Below are 16,323 nucleotides of genomic sequence, written 5' to 3'. Positions count from 1 at the left end.
CCCCCCCAGCCCAGCCGGCAGCAGTGGGACAGGCAGCTGTGGGGCGGGGACGGGAGGGAGTACACACTGGCTGCGACCTCCGCCTGCCAGGGCCTCTGTTTCCATGATGTCAGAGAGGCGGAACCAAGTCTGCCTCAAATCCAGGGAGGCAGCAGCCCCTGCCCAGTGCTCTCTGGCTTCGGACGCCGCATCCCAGCGAAGGTGAGCCACTCCTCTTGGGTTCGCCAGGTGGGCGCTGAGGACAGTGCAGGGTTTTCTGGGAGCGGCTGTGGCCCCGTTCCCACTGGACTGGAGCTGGTCCTGTCTGTGGTCATCTTAGCTGAACATTGCTCTCCCAGGGACCTTTCAGGGCCGGCATCAAAACCGGGCCTCCGACTCACAGGAGGCCCTTTGTACTGCCCGCGTCGTTGAGGTCTTACTGCACTTTCAGGCTCGGGGAGCAAGTTTGGCAGAAGATGCGAACTGAAAGGGAAAGCGCTTCCTCCTGTTTTAAGCCATCGGAATGCACGGAAGACTGCTCAGTGCCGGGAGGTCGGGCTGCCTGCAGACGCGCCCGTGACTCTGGGCGAGACTCTTTCCTCAGGTGTCAGTTTCCCTGCGTGTGTTGGCGGGGACCATTGCATAGACCTTTTCCACCCGGACACGTCCGATTCTTTGATCGTCTTGTACCTCTGCCCTCCTCCTGTCAGTAACATGTTGGCGTCTCCTTATTTCTCCCGACCAGAAAAAGATTTACAAGTATAAGAAGGTCCTCAGCCACCCGAGCCGCTGGGAAGTCGTCTTGAAGGAGATCCGCACTCTGGTGGACATGGCTCTGACCTCGCCGCTGCAGGATGACTCCATCAACCAGGCCCCGCTGGAGATCGTCTCGAAGCTGCTGTCGGAGGTAACGCCCGCCCCTGGCTTGGCTGTGCACCCCTCCTCCTGGGTCTAAGTTATTCACCTTCATCCTGCTGAGCACCAGCCCCTACCAAGCAGCAGACACTGCAGGGTGTGACTGATGTCAGATTGTCGCCCTGTGGCCAGTGTCCCTCCTGCATTCAGGGGAGCTAGGGGCAGGCTCACCCCAGGTGCTCACCCCAGGCTCACCCTGAGCCGGCCAGGGATCTTCCTGGGACTGAAAGAGGGGATGTGGACACGCAGGTGAGTCCTAAGATCAAGGCCTGGGCAGACGCGGGGTGGGCTGCTGGAGGTGATGGCGGCAGCTGTGTGCCCCAGGGTCACCGTGCTGACTGAATTCTCTAGCCGTTCCTGAGAGGAGCCCTTTCCTGCCTGCCCTGTGTGGTTGGGGCTGGCAGCCCCAGCTCCATCTCCGTGTTCCCAGGCACTGGTCCACACCAGCTCCATGGTCCAGATGGGTGCGGCCCGGCGCCTGACTGACCCCACACAGCCCTCAGGCATGCTTGTCGAACTCACCCAGATTTTGAAAATCGGGCGATTTCACAACAACACGGGAATGTCCGGGTTCTCTTCATGCACAATCAAACTTCAACACCAGATCCTGTCGGCCAGGCCTGCGCCGGCTGCGCTGTGGGCACCCTGCACTTGGGTGCTGTGTGCCAGGCTCCGTCCTGGGGCTCTAGTGATCACAGCCCCCAGCCCTCCCGGAGGGAAGCTCCAGCGTGGGAAGTGGGCAGGAAATGTGCACCTCTGTCCACGAGCCAGACCCATGGCCGAGAAGGCAAGAGGCACATCGGAGCATGCTCTGTCTACCCTGTTCTGGTGGTGGTCCGATCGCTTCATAAATACTCACGCTTCTCATTTTTTTGCTCTCTGGGCCACTGGAGTTTCTCCCTCTAAAAAACCAATTCATTTATTTATCTATTTACTTATTTACTTATTTATTTACTTACGAAAGGTTTTTGCCTTAGGACACACGTGCTCACTGCAGAGAGAGAGACAGTAAGAGCGAAAGTGAGAAAACCCCCCTCCAGAGGGATGGCCACACTGCAGTCCCTTCTCTTTTACTCTCCTCCTAGGATCTTAGGCACGCTCATGTGCTCGGCATGAGTTTCAAGGTGCCAGGTCTGGGACTTGAACCTCAGCCAGCCAGGTGTGAGTCCAGCAATGTAACCGCTACACCATCTGCTGGCCCCCAGTGTCTCCTGATTTAAACCGTGCCCTGGCCCCTAGAGCAGTGTTCCTGCCCCCTTACCTGAGTGGCACCCCTGGCTCCTGGGTGGCTCCTCCACGCCCCCTGTGAGTCCCACTCCAGCGCCCCACTGCTTAGAGCCCTCCAGGCCAGCCCAGCAGCCTGGCACAGGCCCTCCTTGTCTGCTGAATGGAGGGGGCCTGCACCCTGGGAGGAGATGGGCCAAGAGGTTGGAGTGGGTGGTGGTGACAGACGGAGGGACAGAGGTCGCATCCACAGGCGGGACCCCAGCCCAGAGGAGTACAAACTCAGACTCTGAAGTCAGGAACTCTAAGACTGAATGCAGCATGCCTACTCCCGTCCAGGCCTCCCCCTTGAGAAGCAAGGCAGCTGTCGCAGTGGGCAAGGCAGGCATGGGTGCCACACCCGTGGCAGCCTCGGCACACCTCATCCCCAAGGTGGGCCTGCAGCCTTCACAGGCGAGGGAGCAGGCCCGGAGACACCCAGTGCCCTGTGCAGCTCACACTGCAGGCCACCTTAGGCTGCCTAGCTCCTGTATCCCGCGGCATGTTGCCAGCCTCCAGCCTCACCAGGCTTGTCACCATGCCGCCCACTCCGGGGGCTTTTCCCATCCCAGATGCATTTCCAGTGAACATGAGCCCGCCTTCATAGATGCTTCCTGGGCTCTAAAGCAAGGCCTCAAAGTCAGCTGACCCCACGCGCTGTGATGAGGGTTAAGGACATTTAAAGATGCACTTCCTGTCTCTGGCCCGGAGTCTGTGATTGGTCCCGTTCTGCTGCCAGGAGCTGACTTGGTGAAAGGTAGAGCTGGGCCTCCACCCCAGAGTCAGGCCACCCGCTCAGCACCCCCTCATGGAAACCCGTTGTCCCTCAAGCTGCCCCAGTGTTGTAAGCATATATTCTGTGAGGGCATTCTGACAAGGCCACAGCCCTGACTCATGTCTCCCAAGGACCCCAAAAGGCAAGTATTGAGAAGTGCAGCGGCTGGCCCAGCCCATGGTGCTGTCGGCAGCAAACCGAGCTGCAGTGCTGGAAGCCACGTGGTGGCCACTGCTTAGTTCCCAGGTTAGCCTGAAAATTCTCCAGGTGGGCGCCCAAGATGGAGGGTCTGGAGGGCAGGATTATGGTGTGATGAGACCCTGGCAAGTGCGCTCCTCCCTCTCCCTCTGTCTCTTTCTCTCTGTCTCTCTTGTGTGTGGAAGACTGCTCTCTAGCACACATAAGATGAATAAACTTAAAAATACATAAAAAAGTGTAAAGGACAAGGAGGCGGGATAATGGTTATAGCACTAGATTCCCCCATGGCTGACTCCATGGTTCAAGTCCCAGACCCAGCAGCTTGAAAAACTCACTGGGCACTTGCACATGCATGCCCAAAATCCCAGGAGGGAAGTGGAGGAGAAGGGATTGTGGCGTGGTCATCCCCCCGGGAGCTGATTTCTCACTTTCTTGTGCTCTGTCTCTGTCTCCAGAAAGTGCATGTGCCCTATGGCAGAAGCCTAAAAGGAAAATAGAAGTGCAGACCAGGCTCAGAGAGGCCAGGTGGCTGACCCAGGGCCGTCCAGATACGTAGTGAGCCAGATCCATGCCCGGCTCTGCCCGACGGTGCAGCCCACCAGACCCAGCAGCTTGAAAAACTCACTGGGCACTTGCACATGCATGCCCAAAATCCCAGGAGGGAAGTGGAGGAGAAGGGATTGTGGCGTGGTCATCCCCCCGGGAGCTGATTTCTCACTTTCTTGTGCTCTGTCTCTGTCTCCAGAAAGTGCATGTGCCCTATGGCAGAAGCCTAAAAGGAAAATAGAAGTGCAGACCAGGCTCAGAGAGGCCAGGTGGCTGACCCAGGGCCGTCCAGATACGTAGTGAGCCAGATCCATGCCCGGCTCTGCCCGACGGTGCAGCCCACACCCTCGCACACACACGCCATGTGGACCTGGCTGGATAGACTTACTAGTGAGTAGGAGGACAGAACCGCAGAGGACAGTGGCCAGGAGTGTGGTCATAGACTCGGAAAGACCTGGTCCTGCCCTCGTAGCCGAGGGGCCTGGACAAGTTCCCGAACCGCCCCATGCCCAGTTTGCATCTAATTGGGGCAGAGACTAGCGACTGTTTAGTTGAGCTGGGGCGCTCGACACGTGTGGTCAGCGCTGTGCCCGGCGTACGTGGTCACATTTCCTGTCATGGGCGATGGCCGTGACCTGCACCCCATGTGCTCAGCCAGGAGGGCATGACTAGAAACAAACACCTCCGCGGCCTTCCGGCCCTTTGCTGACAACACAAGACTAGCTTCCCTCTCTGCCCTCTGCACCCCAGTTATGTCTGCGGCCCCTGGAGAGGCTCCAGGCGTCAGCAGACTGACCAGAGTGGGGAGGATCTGGAGGGAGAGCGAGGAGGGGTACCCTGAGGAGTTCGAAGGTGGCAAAAGCAGTTCTGAGAAAGAACTGTCCGTGCACCAGCAAAGCAGGGCAGACCTCGCGACCCACCACGGGCCTGTGTTGAGCAGAGTGTGCGAGTGGTCACTCAGCCGCAGGCTCCAGTGCCCCGTATCACAAAGTGGCCGCAGTGAGCGATCTCCAGCTGGGCCTGACAGCAGCCCTGGGAGGGGAGCAGTTTCCCACAGTGCCCGACTGGGCCGAAGGAAGACGCCTCCCTGGTCACCTGGCTTCTTGGAAAGGTTTGTGGGTGGAGGTGCAGGAGGGGGCTGGTCCCTCGGCCACCATGGCTGCCCGCAGTGCAGGACAGGCCTGGATGGGCCAAGCGCAGGAGCCCAGTGGTTGGTAACACTGGCTTTAGAGTCAGGACGGGCGGGGACCCAAATCCACATGCCCCCACCTTCTCTCAGCGCCAGGCGACTTTCAGAAGCTCATCAGCCTGGGGGTCATGGGGTCGCCTATCAGAATCAAGAGAAATCAGTGGGGGGAGCATCAGGATGCCGGCACACGGCGCCCAAGGCCCAGGGCACGCCTCACGGCCACGGGAGAGACCACGCATGGCCGCGGGGGCTGAGGTTAACAACACACCAGCAGGGCTGCCCAGGCTCCACTGACATCCCCGGAAGGAGAAGGCGTGTCGGAGCCCGGAAAACCTCCTCTGTGGGTTTCTGGGTTCCAGGACTTGCGGGTTGGCCCTCTCCGATGTCAGGGGTCCCCTGGGGACCTGTGGGCAGAGTGGTGCAGACACCGACTCTGGTCCCAGGCCTGCCTCGTCCACAGGTGCCAGCTCGCAGGGCACAGCAGGTTCCCGCTGGCTAGCGCTGCTTCTGTGTGAGCTGACGTAGGCCGTTAGATGCCTGTGCGCTCTTAAACCTGGTCAGCGGGCGGAACCCAGGGAACCCCAGAACCGACGGCCTTGCTCACACTACTCCAGCCAGGAGTCGCTCTCTGGGCAGCAAAGCGGGCTGTTAGGAAATACAAACCGACAGCAGTGAAAGCCTGTGTCTGCCCAGATGCAGACAAAACATTCTGCCGAACCAGCCGAGAAAACAGTGCTCATTCATCGCATGTTCATCCCTTTCTCATTCACATTCTCACAGGATGGCTGAGAAAATTCCAGATCTGGGAGGCAGAAACTGTGACCTTTTAAGCTTAGTCCATTCAGCCTGATTTTGTCCTTGCAAGTCAATTCTAAAATGTGAATTCAATTAAAAACATGTTGAGTCCACTCCTGGAACACCAGTGTTCCTTGGAGCCCGGTTTGAGAACCACGGGAACAAGCCATGTGTTACCTGTGACACTGCCCTGCGCGGGGTTGAAAGTCGTTAGAGGTCTGTGACTTTACCTGTTTGTTACCGACTGCCTTGCGTCTGCCAAGCAAAGCCACTGCAACACAGCCCAGCCCAAGTCACAGTGGCCGGGACCCCCACTCACCACGGCAGGAACTGACTCAGCGAGACACGGCCCACCCGAGGTCACGCAGCTCTCACGTAGTGAAACAGACAGGGAGGTTGGTTCTCCCAGCCCCGAGCCGTCCTGTTCCCCACGTCCTGACGTCCCAGCTCTGACTCGGTTTAAGACTAAGTGGCAACTGCACTTGGTCTGAGAGGCCTAAGATGTTTGAAACTTCGTGGACCTTTGGGAACCAGCAGTTAGCGTAATCGCTGCGTCGCTGAACTCCCTCGTAGTCGACCACGGTTCGCATCCCGGACCCGGTGGCTTAAACTCACGTCGGGCGCATGTGCTTGCGTGCCCAGGATCCTAAGAGGAGAATGGAGGAGAAGGGATTGCGGCGTGGCCATCCCCTCTGGGGATGATTTCTCATTTTCTGTCTCTGTCTGTCTGTCTTTCTGGCGAGTGCATGCGCCATATAGCAAAAACCTCTCCAGAAAAAAAGAAAAGGGAAAAAAAAACTTTGTGGACCTTTGGAATTCAGATGCTACATTGTTTGAATTTTATTCTGTTTTGTTTCTCCAACCGTTTAGAACACAAACCTGACTACCCAGGAGCATGAAAACATCATCGTGGTGAGTTCCTCCGCCCTCGCCCTCGCTCTGCCCCGCTCCCCTCTGGAGCTGCACCCTCTCCCAGTGTGCGGTGGTTCTGCAGGCCCCCGCGTTCTCCACCTGCCCCCATCCTTGCTCTGCTGTGTCTTTTCCATCGAGCCAGACCTGTCTCCCTCTGCCTTTGCACATTTCAGAGCCTCAGTTGCAGGGGGGTGTCATTAGCAGTCTTGAGGTCTGTAGCAAATGTGTGTTCACCACCGCCTCCCGAGCCTGCCGTGTGGGGCCGAAGGCAGGAGGTGGCGGAGACCGTATAACTTATTCAGAGGCGCCACTGCACTCACTTTCCTGTTCCAGGACCTGCCTCCTAATTAAACCACAAATAGAACCTGGGCTTAATGCCCTCTGATAGAGAAATTGATCTGATGTTTTCTGGGGCTCGGCTAGGATGTAAAGTGTACTTGGAATAAAACATCTTCCAAAGAGATTTGAAGCTATGAACCCGGACTCACACTGCAGAGAAGGAAGAGCTGAGATGGCGTGGATAGGGCGCCAGGCCCTATGCTGTGTCCTGGGTCCACAGTGCCTGGGACCACCCGCCGCCAAGGAGTTCCTCATGTACGGCAGGGAGATATTGCAATGCCGTGACATTGAGGCACGGGTCGGAGAGAGTGGAGTGGTGAACTCACCTGAGGACGGGCCAGAACACTTCCCAGAGGCGGCGATGTCTGAGCCGGGCTTCGAGGAGTCAGTAGGAGTTTTTCAGGGAGTGACATGGGGTTAAAGCATCCAGGAGAGAGGAAACAATGTGGACAGCACAGAGAGAGAAGGCGGGAGGTGTGTTCCAGAGGCCTCCCTGACGGAGATGCTGCATGAGGAAATGGGAGCAGGGACACCGAACTCGAAAGGGGGCAAGAGGCAGAGCCGTGTACCAGGAAGGGCCGGGCGAGCCACCCCAGAGTCCCGCAGCTGCCGCCTGTCCAACAAAGGCAGTGCCTCTCGGGCGCCCCTGAACTGAATCAGGGCATTGGGTGCCCACCCGCTCGGCCCTGGCAAGCCCTGCTAGGTCCGTACCCCACAAGGAGGCAGGCCCCGGGCCTCTCCCGGGGAGAGTAAGGGCAACAGATACCTTGGCCCCAGCTCCAGGGTCCGGCCGTGTAGGCGCTCAGTGGCTCTGGGCTAAAGATCCAGAGGGTTTTGCTGTGCTCTGCCCAGCCCCACCCAGCCACAGCCTTCTCTTCAAGGACAGGGGAGAGGCCAGCCTGGGTACCCAGTCACCCACACCAGCCTTTTCTGTGTGGTGTTAATTGATTCATTGAGCAAGTGTGAGTATGCGCCAGACGCCAGCTCTGCCCCATGGAGGGCGAGGCAAGACTTGGCCACTGTGCTGGGAGGACCGGGCAGGTCTAGAGGTCATCAGCAAACAGCAGAGTCAAGGGTCGGTTTGTCCTGGGTATTAGGGGAGCTCGGGGGAAAGACACTTAACCTCCTCTTTCGGGGAGGATGCTGGGAGGAAGGTGACAGAGGGCTTCCAGGAGGAAGTGACCAAGCTGAATCTTAACGATGGGTAGGAGAGTGTCAGGGAAACGGATCAAGCAGGAAAAGGCAGTAAAACTGGGGGACCAGCATGTGCAAGGACCAAGTGGCATACTCTGACTCGTCCCAAACCAGGAGGGAACAAGGTGGCCGGGAAAGAGGTGACACATCCCCTCACTGCCAGCAACAGCTGTGGGTCCCCCCACCCCTGCCCACCAGCACGACCCCGTGCCCCGGCCCTGGGAGAAGGACCTGAGCCGCTCAGCATGAGGCTGGGCAAGATGCTCCGACCTGACCCGCTGGTTTGTCTGAGCTGAGCCCTTCACTGGGTCGGGCACAGCTTTCCACTCAGCGGGGACCTGAGGACAGAGGAGGTGACACTCGCACCTCCGTTTCAAGGCCCACTTCCTCCAGAATTCTCTTGCCACTATCACTGTTCGTGCGGTGCCAAGGCTCCCAGAGCGCCCCTCGTCCGATGGTCTGTTTCTCACCTGACCCATCGGCAGTTAGTCTTCTCCCAGCAAGCTTGGTGTCCTTTGGCCGCTGCTTTTCCCACCCTCACTCGCATTGGTTTCACTCTTCCTGACAGCCAGGCCTCCGTGCGTCAGGCGACTGCCTGCTGGTAGTAGCTGGGGTGTCACTGGCCACGGCCAGACCCACTGTGGGGCGCTCGGCGTGCTGGTGCAGCATGTGGGCAGAGGCCGACTACCATTCCAGCGCGGAGCTGAGGCCAGACCCTGCCCACCCCGCTCGCTCTCGCCGTAACCTCGGACGAGTGTCAGGAAGAGCTTCCATTTGTTTTTATTTAAAATATCTCTAATCTAAAATGTCTTTAATTTCATTAGTATATTCTCACCCATGCCGGCGCCCTCTTCAGAGGCACGCCAATTCAGGTGGCATGCACCTGCAGATGCCACGTGGGTCACCGTTTGTGCTGACAGTGGGGAAGGGACACAGGAGGCGTTGTCCTGCGTTGGTTTTACACTTACGTCTTGGAGACTTGTCCAGGGCTCTGCGTGTGCCCAGCCAGTGACGTCTGAGGACGGTCATTCGTGTGGAGGCTGTTTGGGTATCCCTGGATATTTAGCAGCCTCTGGCCTCATCTCCCTAGATGCCAGTGACACACCCCTGCCAGGAGAAAGATGGCTCCCGATATCCCGGGTGTGGGGGCAAGATCACCCCGCCCCCCGAGAACCACAGTGTACCCTGTTCTTTGTAAACGGTCCTAGACCGTTTTACTGGACCATGCGATGGTCCTGGGGTCGTTTCCAGCACACAGCACTCCCAGCCCTGGGCTCCTCCACATGCTGGATGCAGAGCCGCCGGGGCTATGTGAGCAAATGCGTCCGACGTGAGGGCGGAGGGCCAGGCTCGTAGGAGGGTCCCCGAGACACGAGCTGCTCGGTTACCTCGACATTAAATGTGATCGCCAGGCTGTGGCGGGCCCAGTCCTGTTGACCTCTCTCACCTGCCTCTTCATCTTTACACATGAAAATGGCCGTCACTTGACTCCACAGGTTGTCGTGAGGTCCAGATGAGGTAGCAGCTGGGCAGCCCCAGGTGCATACCTGACGCCCAGCTAGTGGGGGGCATCTGGGGTGCTCTCCACACCGTGCAGTAGAACAGGAGCCACCAATGGTGCAGGGCCGCTCTGTGTGTGCCCTCACTGCCCATCGCAGCGACCCTGGGCAGGGCTGAAAGAGAAGCCACGTGTCCCAAAGGCCACCCCACTCAGAGGTGGAAACTCAGATTTGTAGTCGACCCTGCAGCGCTGAGAGCCCCTGGCATCCTGCCCCTCAGGGCTGTGAGTGAGGGGACATGGCAAGCCGTCAGCAGGTCACACCGCCCCTACGATTATCTGCATCGTTGCAAGTGGACATTTTTCTAGGGGGCAGCTCAGAGCTTTTTACCAGCTTCTCAGTGGGGACCAAGCCCTGCACTCCCTCCCTCCAAAAATTTTAGGGGCCTCAGTTTTCTGAAGATTAGAAAATAAACTTTTTCTGCTCAAAGACCGGCAGGGAGGTTGCGTTCCAGTTGTAGGTCCACAACGTACGTGGACGTCCCCCGCCCTGCTGCGTGGCCCCTTCCGGGGATTCCAGCTGACCTGCGTTCCTTGTCTTGCAGGCGATCGCTCCTCTGCTGGAAAACAACCACCCACCCCCAGATCTCTGTGAATTCTTTTGCAAGGTACGGTGTTGCTGCAGTCGGCTCTGCTTGCAGGGACTGCCAGCCTCTGGGTGTATGCACTGGGGTTGATGCTGCACGGGAGACAGAAAGCTCAGGCCCCGCCCACCCGGGCCAGGGTCCCAGGCACTGGGGATGGCATGCAGGTCACTCATGCTTGGGGTGACAGTGCCCCGTCTGCCAGGCAGCGGATGAGGAAGAGCCAGGGCTCTGACCCCAGGGTCAGGAGGAAGGTGGGCTGCTCTTGCCTGCTGTCTGGGGAGAGACCATCTGTAGCAGGTTTTCTGGGCCTCTGACGTCAGAGCTGGGATATTATTAGCCAGAACTGCTCTGAGCACCGGCTGGTCCGCGGCGGGGGCCCGGCCGTGGGGCTTCCCTGAGCAGAGGGAGCAGGCGTGCCATGCCAGGTTAGCTCAGAGGAGCCACTGAGCAGGGCATCCTCTCTCAGAGACCTAGCGCCAACCTCCCAGCGGGCTGCCTTGGGACATGCCCAGGCCGCATCGGGAGCTGGGCATCCCTCATTCCCACAGCATGTCTCAGCAGCCCGCAGCTGAACCAGCACACGGACCTGTTTTGTTCCTTGCCGTAAGATGTCTCTATGTACAATCCACGTCCTTGGAAAGACACACGGCCTCAGCCCCCTCCTGGCACGCTGGTCTCACCCCTGCCAACTCATTTCACTTGACCGTGGGCATGAGAGCATAGGGCCTGGCCTTTCACACACACTGTCCTTGGGAGGTGTGGACTGTGTCCGCTTCTGAGTGGACATGAGCTCGTGGGGTGGCCAAGGGGACCATGGACTTGCCCCCCAACCCCACCCAGGACATGCTCTGTGTGGGTGTCAGGGCAGGGGCTGTGAAGGGGATGCGGGATGGTGCCAGCCTCCTGGGCCCAGGCTCTCCATCAGGATCCGTTTCCCAGCACCTCGCACCCCTGCTGGCCCGAGTGGCCAGGTTACATTTCCGTACCTGAACCACCCATGCCCATTGTTTTTTGAAGGCAGGTCTTGCTGTGTCAGATCCTGCCTCGTCTCCTGAGTAGCTGGGCCTACAGGTGCACGCCACGGCTCCCAGCTCTTTAGGGTGGGCCAGGATCGAACCTGGGCCCCCTTTGTGGCCTCAGCCTGCCACATAGCAGTGCCTACCAGCGTGTGCTACCCCGAGCAGGCCTCCAGGCCTGTCCTAAGCGGGCGCTGCACGGGGCGTGCCCTTTGGTCCCAGCAGGTGAGCACCCACGCGGGTGTGTGGGCAGAGGTGCCATGCACTGGCACCAGTTGCTGTGCTATACCGTGACCCTTCCTGCCCAGGGTGGCATACCCACGGCAGGGACAAGTCACCTACCCCAGCGCTGGGCTCCCGTGAGAACAGCCAGCTGTCCACGACCGGCACGCCCACCACGGTGGTCACCTCCTCTCCCGGTGTCCTCCCTCAGTCCAGATCTGCCCCACCCCCTCAGGCCTCTGCTTTCTCCAGGTCTCATAGTTTCCAAGTTGAGTTCTAGAACAATGGGCCTTTGTTCAAGGTAAATCTTACCTCAGGGTTCCTGGTAGTGTAGCCTGGAAAGCTACAGACTACAAGACTGCCTTTTGGCCTTCCCTGCAGGAACCCCTCAGGTATCAAAATGAGTCTGTCTGCTTTTTTTTTTTTTTTTTCTTTTTTAAGGGTTTTTGCCATAGGGCGTGTGCTTCAGAGAGAGGGAAAGTGAGAAGTCACCCTCCCAGGTGGCCATGCTGCAGTCCTCTCTCCATCCTCCTGTTGGGATCTTGGGCATGCACATGCCCTGACATGAGTTTCAAGCTGGTAGGTGCAGAATTGAACTGCAGTCGACCATGTGGGAGTTCAGCACCTTAACCACCACACGACCTGCTGGCCCCAAGAGGCTATCTGCCTTTTGGAGGGAAAAGGGTCCCAGCTGTGGGGGTCTTGAGCCTTCCAGCCAATGTCCCCCGGGGGTAGAGCCTAGAGGGAGAGCGCAAGCTCCCAGGCCTGCAGGCCACCCCCGTGCACACCGGCAGGTTAGAGCTTAGAGGGCAGAGTGCCAGCTTCCTGGGCCTCCAGGCCAGCCCCCGCCCTCCCCCCCCTGCACACTGGCAGCCTGTCCCACACTGGGAGGGTGGAGCCCCGGAAGGCTCTCTAACCTTGCCTTCCCAGAGAGCCCTGCTATCTAAGCTAAAGCGCCAGGTTCAATGTCCTCCTCCAGGGTTGGAGCCCAGAATGAGCCCTGCTGGGAACAACGACTGGGGGACAGTGCATTTTGGTGTCAACTCGAGTGTGACCAGTGTCCCACCGATGAGGGTTGGTGGTGGGGCGGGTATTGAAATTCTCTAAAATAGAAAGCCTAGTTTTAGAGAAGCTGGGCAGTGATGCTCAGCCAGGGCAGCCAGGCACCCCCTGGCGGTGTGCTGTCCCTGGCCCTGTGGACGGGATGTCCTGGGCCCTTGCTGACCGCGCCTGCCCCTCCGTCCACAGCACTGCAGAGAGCGGCCCCGGTCCATGGTGGTCATCGAGGTGTTCACCCCTGTGGTCCAGAGGATCCTCAAGCATAATATGGTGAGTCGTGGGTGGAGGCCGTGCACGTGAGCCTCCCCTCCCGCCCTCCCCACTCCCTCTCGGCCCTCCATGGCCTCTTGGTTTCAGTGGGCAATGGGGTTGGCCCAGCCTGGAGTGCACTGGGGTTAGGTCCTGTGTGAGGAGTTCGGGCGTGGTGTCCCCTGCCCTCCTTATCTGTATTTGCTCCATCGTGGCATCCCGAAGGACCTTCTCAGGAGGTAGGGACAGCAACTGTGCAGGGCTGGGCACTCCCAGGCAGAGAGTAGCCAGGCTGCCCAGTGGAGGCTCTCACCACTGGCTTGTGAGCACAGTTCCTGCCCCTCAGCTGTGGGCTGTGCTTGGGGACAGCCTCCCAGAGAGCCCCGGGAGACAGGGTGACTGCAGTGGGGCCACCTGGCAGACATGGCTCCAGACAGGGGTCACGGATGGTCCTCACAGTGACAGGTCAGGTAGATGGCCAATGCCCTCGTGAGGTGTGACAGAAGGGCATTTGCCTCTGGGGTCCTCCTCCAGGTAGCCCCAGTCCCCACCTTACTGTGAGAAGCGACAGGCAGAGCCCAATCCAGGGACGATCTAAAAAATACCTGGCCAGTTCTCCAAATTGTCACGATCATCAGCAACGGAGTCTGGTAGACTGCCACAGCCGAGAGTGGACACGGTGACTACTTGTCACATGGACCTGTATGGGATTCCATGGCAGAAAAGGGACATCGGGGGGACTACGAAGCTGACTGAAGTATGCACTTTAGAATACAGAGGTAGGCACAGCTGGGTACTACTTTATAGAATGTTCATTCTACTCACTGGGGTCTATGCCTAAAGTCAGACTTGGGTTCATGTATAGGTATGTGTCAGCTGTGCTAGCTATTGGATATATTTAGACTAATTAAGTTCATTGGCAGAACAATTGAATGGGGGGGGAGGGCATGGAGGGCAACCGTGGATGCCAGGGACAATGGGGGGGGGGGGTGGGACATAGGAGAGGGGAAAACAAAAGGCAAGGTATGCAGGACGTAAGAATTGGAAAATTATTTTGCTGAGAACATGTATGTTGATGTGCTTGATTGAGCCAATGCACAGTGTATTTTGGATGGAAGATTCATTTGTGTGTTGTGATGGTGTACAGTGAATTAATGTAGAAAATGAATAAATTAAAAAAAAATACTCCATAAGGGGCCAGCAAGTGGTGTGGTAATTAAGGTGCTGGACTTCCACATGGCTGACCGCAGTACAAGTCCTGGATCAGGCAGCCTGCTTTCTTGCTCTTCCTTTCTCTCTCTCTGGTCAAATTAAAAATAACAATAGCACGAAATGGAATTAAACAAGTAAAAACTCTAAAAAAAAAAAAAAAGAATACAGAGGTAGAACTTATTATATACATAGTGGGGACAGCACCCTCACCCAGTCTGGTCACACTGGTCCCTTCCCCAGCCCTCTGGCTTCTCAGGATCCCGGGTGCCCACACGCATGCCCGCATGCTTTCAGACCAACCCAGCATCTGAGCCCGTCAGCCATGTGGCCTCCAGCGCAGCAGGCCAGCTCCCCACGGCCAAGCCCAGAGGCAGGGCTGCATCATGCTCTTCGAGTGGACTGGGCTTCTGTGATCTGAGTGGCCCCTTTATGGTCTCATCCCAGGGAGAGCGACATATTAATTTCTCCACTCCACACTTGGGGACATGGAGGCTTAGCACATGCCACTAGCTGGCCACAGGCCACAGCAGAAACATTAACTACCACCTCCTCTCGGATACTTACCGAACACCTGGGAGCCAGCCAGGGTTCCAGGCTCGAAGGGTGTTAGGTCATGGGCGCTCATACCGGCCCTGTGTGCAGGGACCTGGGACCCAGGGAACTAGCGGGCTGTGTGGGGCCTGCCGAGTGGCTGTGAGTGCTCAGAGGGGAGGCTGCAGAGCCGTCAGCCCGCGGAGCCGTCAGCCCGAGGCCAGGGCCTGTTCCTGCCACGTGTTGAACGGAACTAGCCACCACCGTGGGCTTCAAAGTCACCGGGACATGTGGAACAGCTCTGAGAGGGTCACCTGCAGACCCTTCTGTTTGTGATGTAGTTTTCCTCTCTCCACATCAGGCCCCCAAATGACACGTGCCCCCTCCCCAGTCAGAATGGAACGACAGCCCTCGATTGGCAGTCTTCCTGCAGAGGCGGAGATGGCTCCAGACTGGCCGGCCGCCTGGTGCCGTAACGCCCTATTTGCCGTCCTCTGCCATAGGTGCTCGCAGACCATAAGCACATCTGTCCATTTCTGAGACCATCCCAGATCTGGGATACGTTCACCTCTTGTTTTCTGAACACAGGGAGGAGGGATGCCCCTTACCCTTTCTCTAGGACAGCAAGGAAACTCCCCATTCCAGGGTTCCAGTAGTCTTAGGGAGGAGCCGTCCCGCTTTGGCCAGCAGGGAGAAGGTCTCTGCTTGTTAACTTCAGAATCGTGGGTGTCCTGCATGGCGAGGCCACGCCCTTTCCCAGTCCGGGGCAAACGTTCTTGAGTTTTTCTTGCAAAGGACCTTCCTCAGCTCGTGGGAGGCAGAGCCCCAGCCCCAGAGCATGCTGGGTGCTCAGCTCAGTGTCCTTCTCAGTAGACAGCGCTGCACAGTCCATGGGAGGCCATCCACAGCTTTATAAGCTTTCTCCGGGGACATCTGAATTCAAAGGGGAGAAAGAGTCAGAATCTATCGGCCTCCCGGCCTTGGCCACACAAGGCCTCCTGTATCCGGCTTTCCAGGCCTGGCGTGTTGACCGTGGAGTAATCTCCTGGGTAAGTCAGAGCAGCTCCAGGGCAGCCTAGAAGCGGAGTGTCTGTGGGCCCGGCAGAGGTCAGGGACCCTCAGGCAGGAATCCGTACCTCACTGTGAACCAGACGAGGGGGGCTGCTGGGAAGCTCCGAGATCCCACTTGACTCTTGGCCTCTACTATTTACACGCTGCGAGCAGGTGGGGGAGCACCGCCCCCGGGCTGAGGGTGAGGGCCGGCTCCCACGAGCAGGTTGGGGAGCACCGCCCCCGGGCTGAGGGTGAGGGCTGGCTCCTGCGAACAGGTCGGGGAGCATCGCCCCCGGGCTGAGGGTGAGGGCTGGCTCCTGCGAACAGGTCGGGGAGCATCGCCCCCGGGCTTAGGGTGATGGCCGGCTCCCGCGAGCAGGTGGGGGAGCACCACCCCCGGGCTGAGGGTGAGGGCTGGCTCCTGCGAGCAGGTTGGGGAGCACCGCCCCAGGGCTAAGGATGAGGACCTGCTCCCGTGAGCAGGTGGAGGAGCACCATCCCCGGGCTGAGGGTGAGGGCCGGCTCCCGCGAACAGGTGGAGGAGCATCGCGCCCGGGCTGAGGGTGAGGGCCGGCTCCCGTGAGCAGGTGGGGGAGCACTGCCCCAGGGCTGAGGGTGAGGGCTGGCTCCCGTGAGCAGGTGGGGGAGCACCGCCCCGGGGCTGAGCGTGAGGGCCGGCTCCCACGAGCAGGTGGAGGAGCACTGTCTGCCGGGCTGGGGGGGAGGGCCGG

General features: G+C 58.8%; 1 protein-coding gene across 1 annotated transcript in view; it reads left to right on the top strand.

The window, feature by feature from the left end:
* Positions 1-16,323, top strand: part of CMIP (c-Maf inducing protein) — a gene marked incomplete at its 5' end in the record, with an annotated part of 93,865 nt that overhangs the window by 41,041 nt on the left and 36,501 nt on the right. Inside the window, 4 exon segments of the mRNA XM_014589381.1 lie at positions 725-886; positions 6,531-6,572; positions 10,209-10,271; positions 12,737-12,817. Of these exon segments, the coding sequence (XP_014444867.1) occupies positions 725-886; positions 6,531-6,572; positions 10,209-10,271; positions 12,737-12,817 (348 nt within the window).

This window comes from Tupaia chinensis, unplaced genomic scaffold (genome assembly GCF_000334495.1).
Source record: "Tupaia chinensis unplaced genomic scaffold, TupChi_1.0 Scaffold000355_1, whole genome shotgun sequence".
Lineage (NCBI taxonomy): Eukaryota > Metazoa > Chordata > Mammalia > Scandentia > Tupaiidae > Tupaia > Tupaia belangeri.
This window is presented reverse-complemented; position numbering and strand designations above follow the sequence as displayed.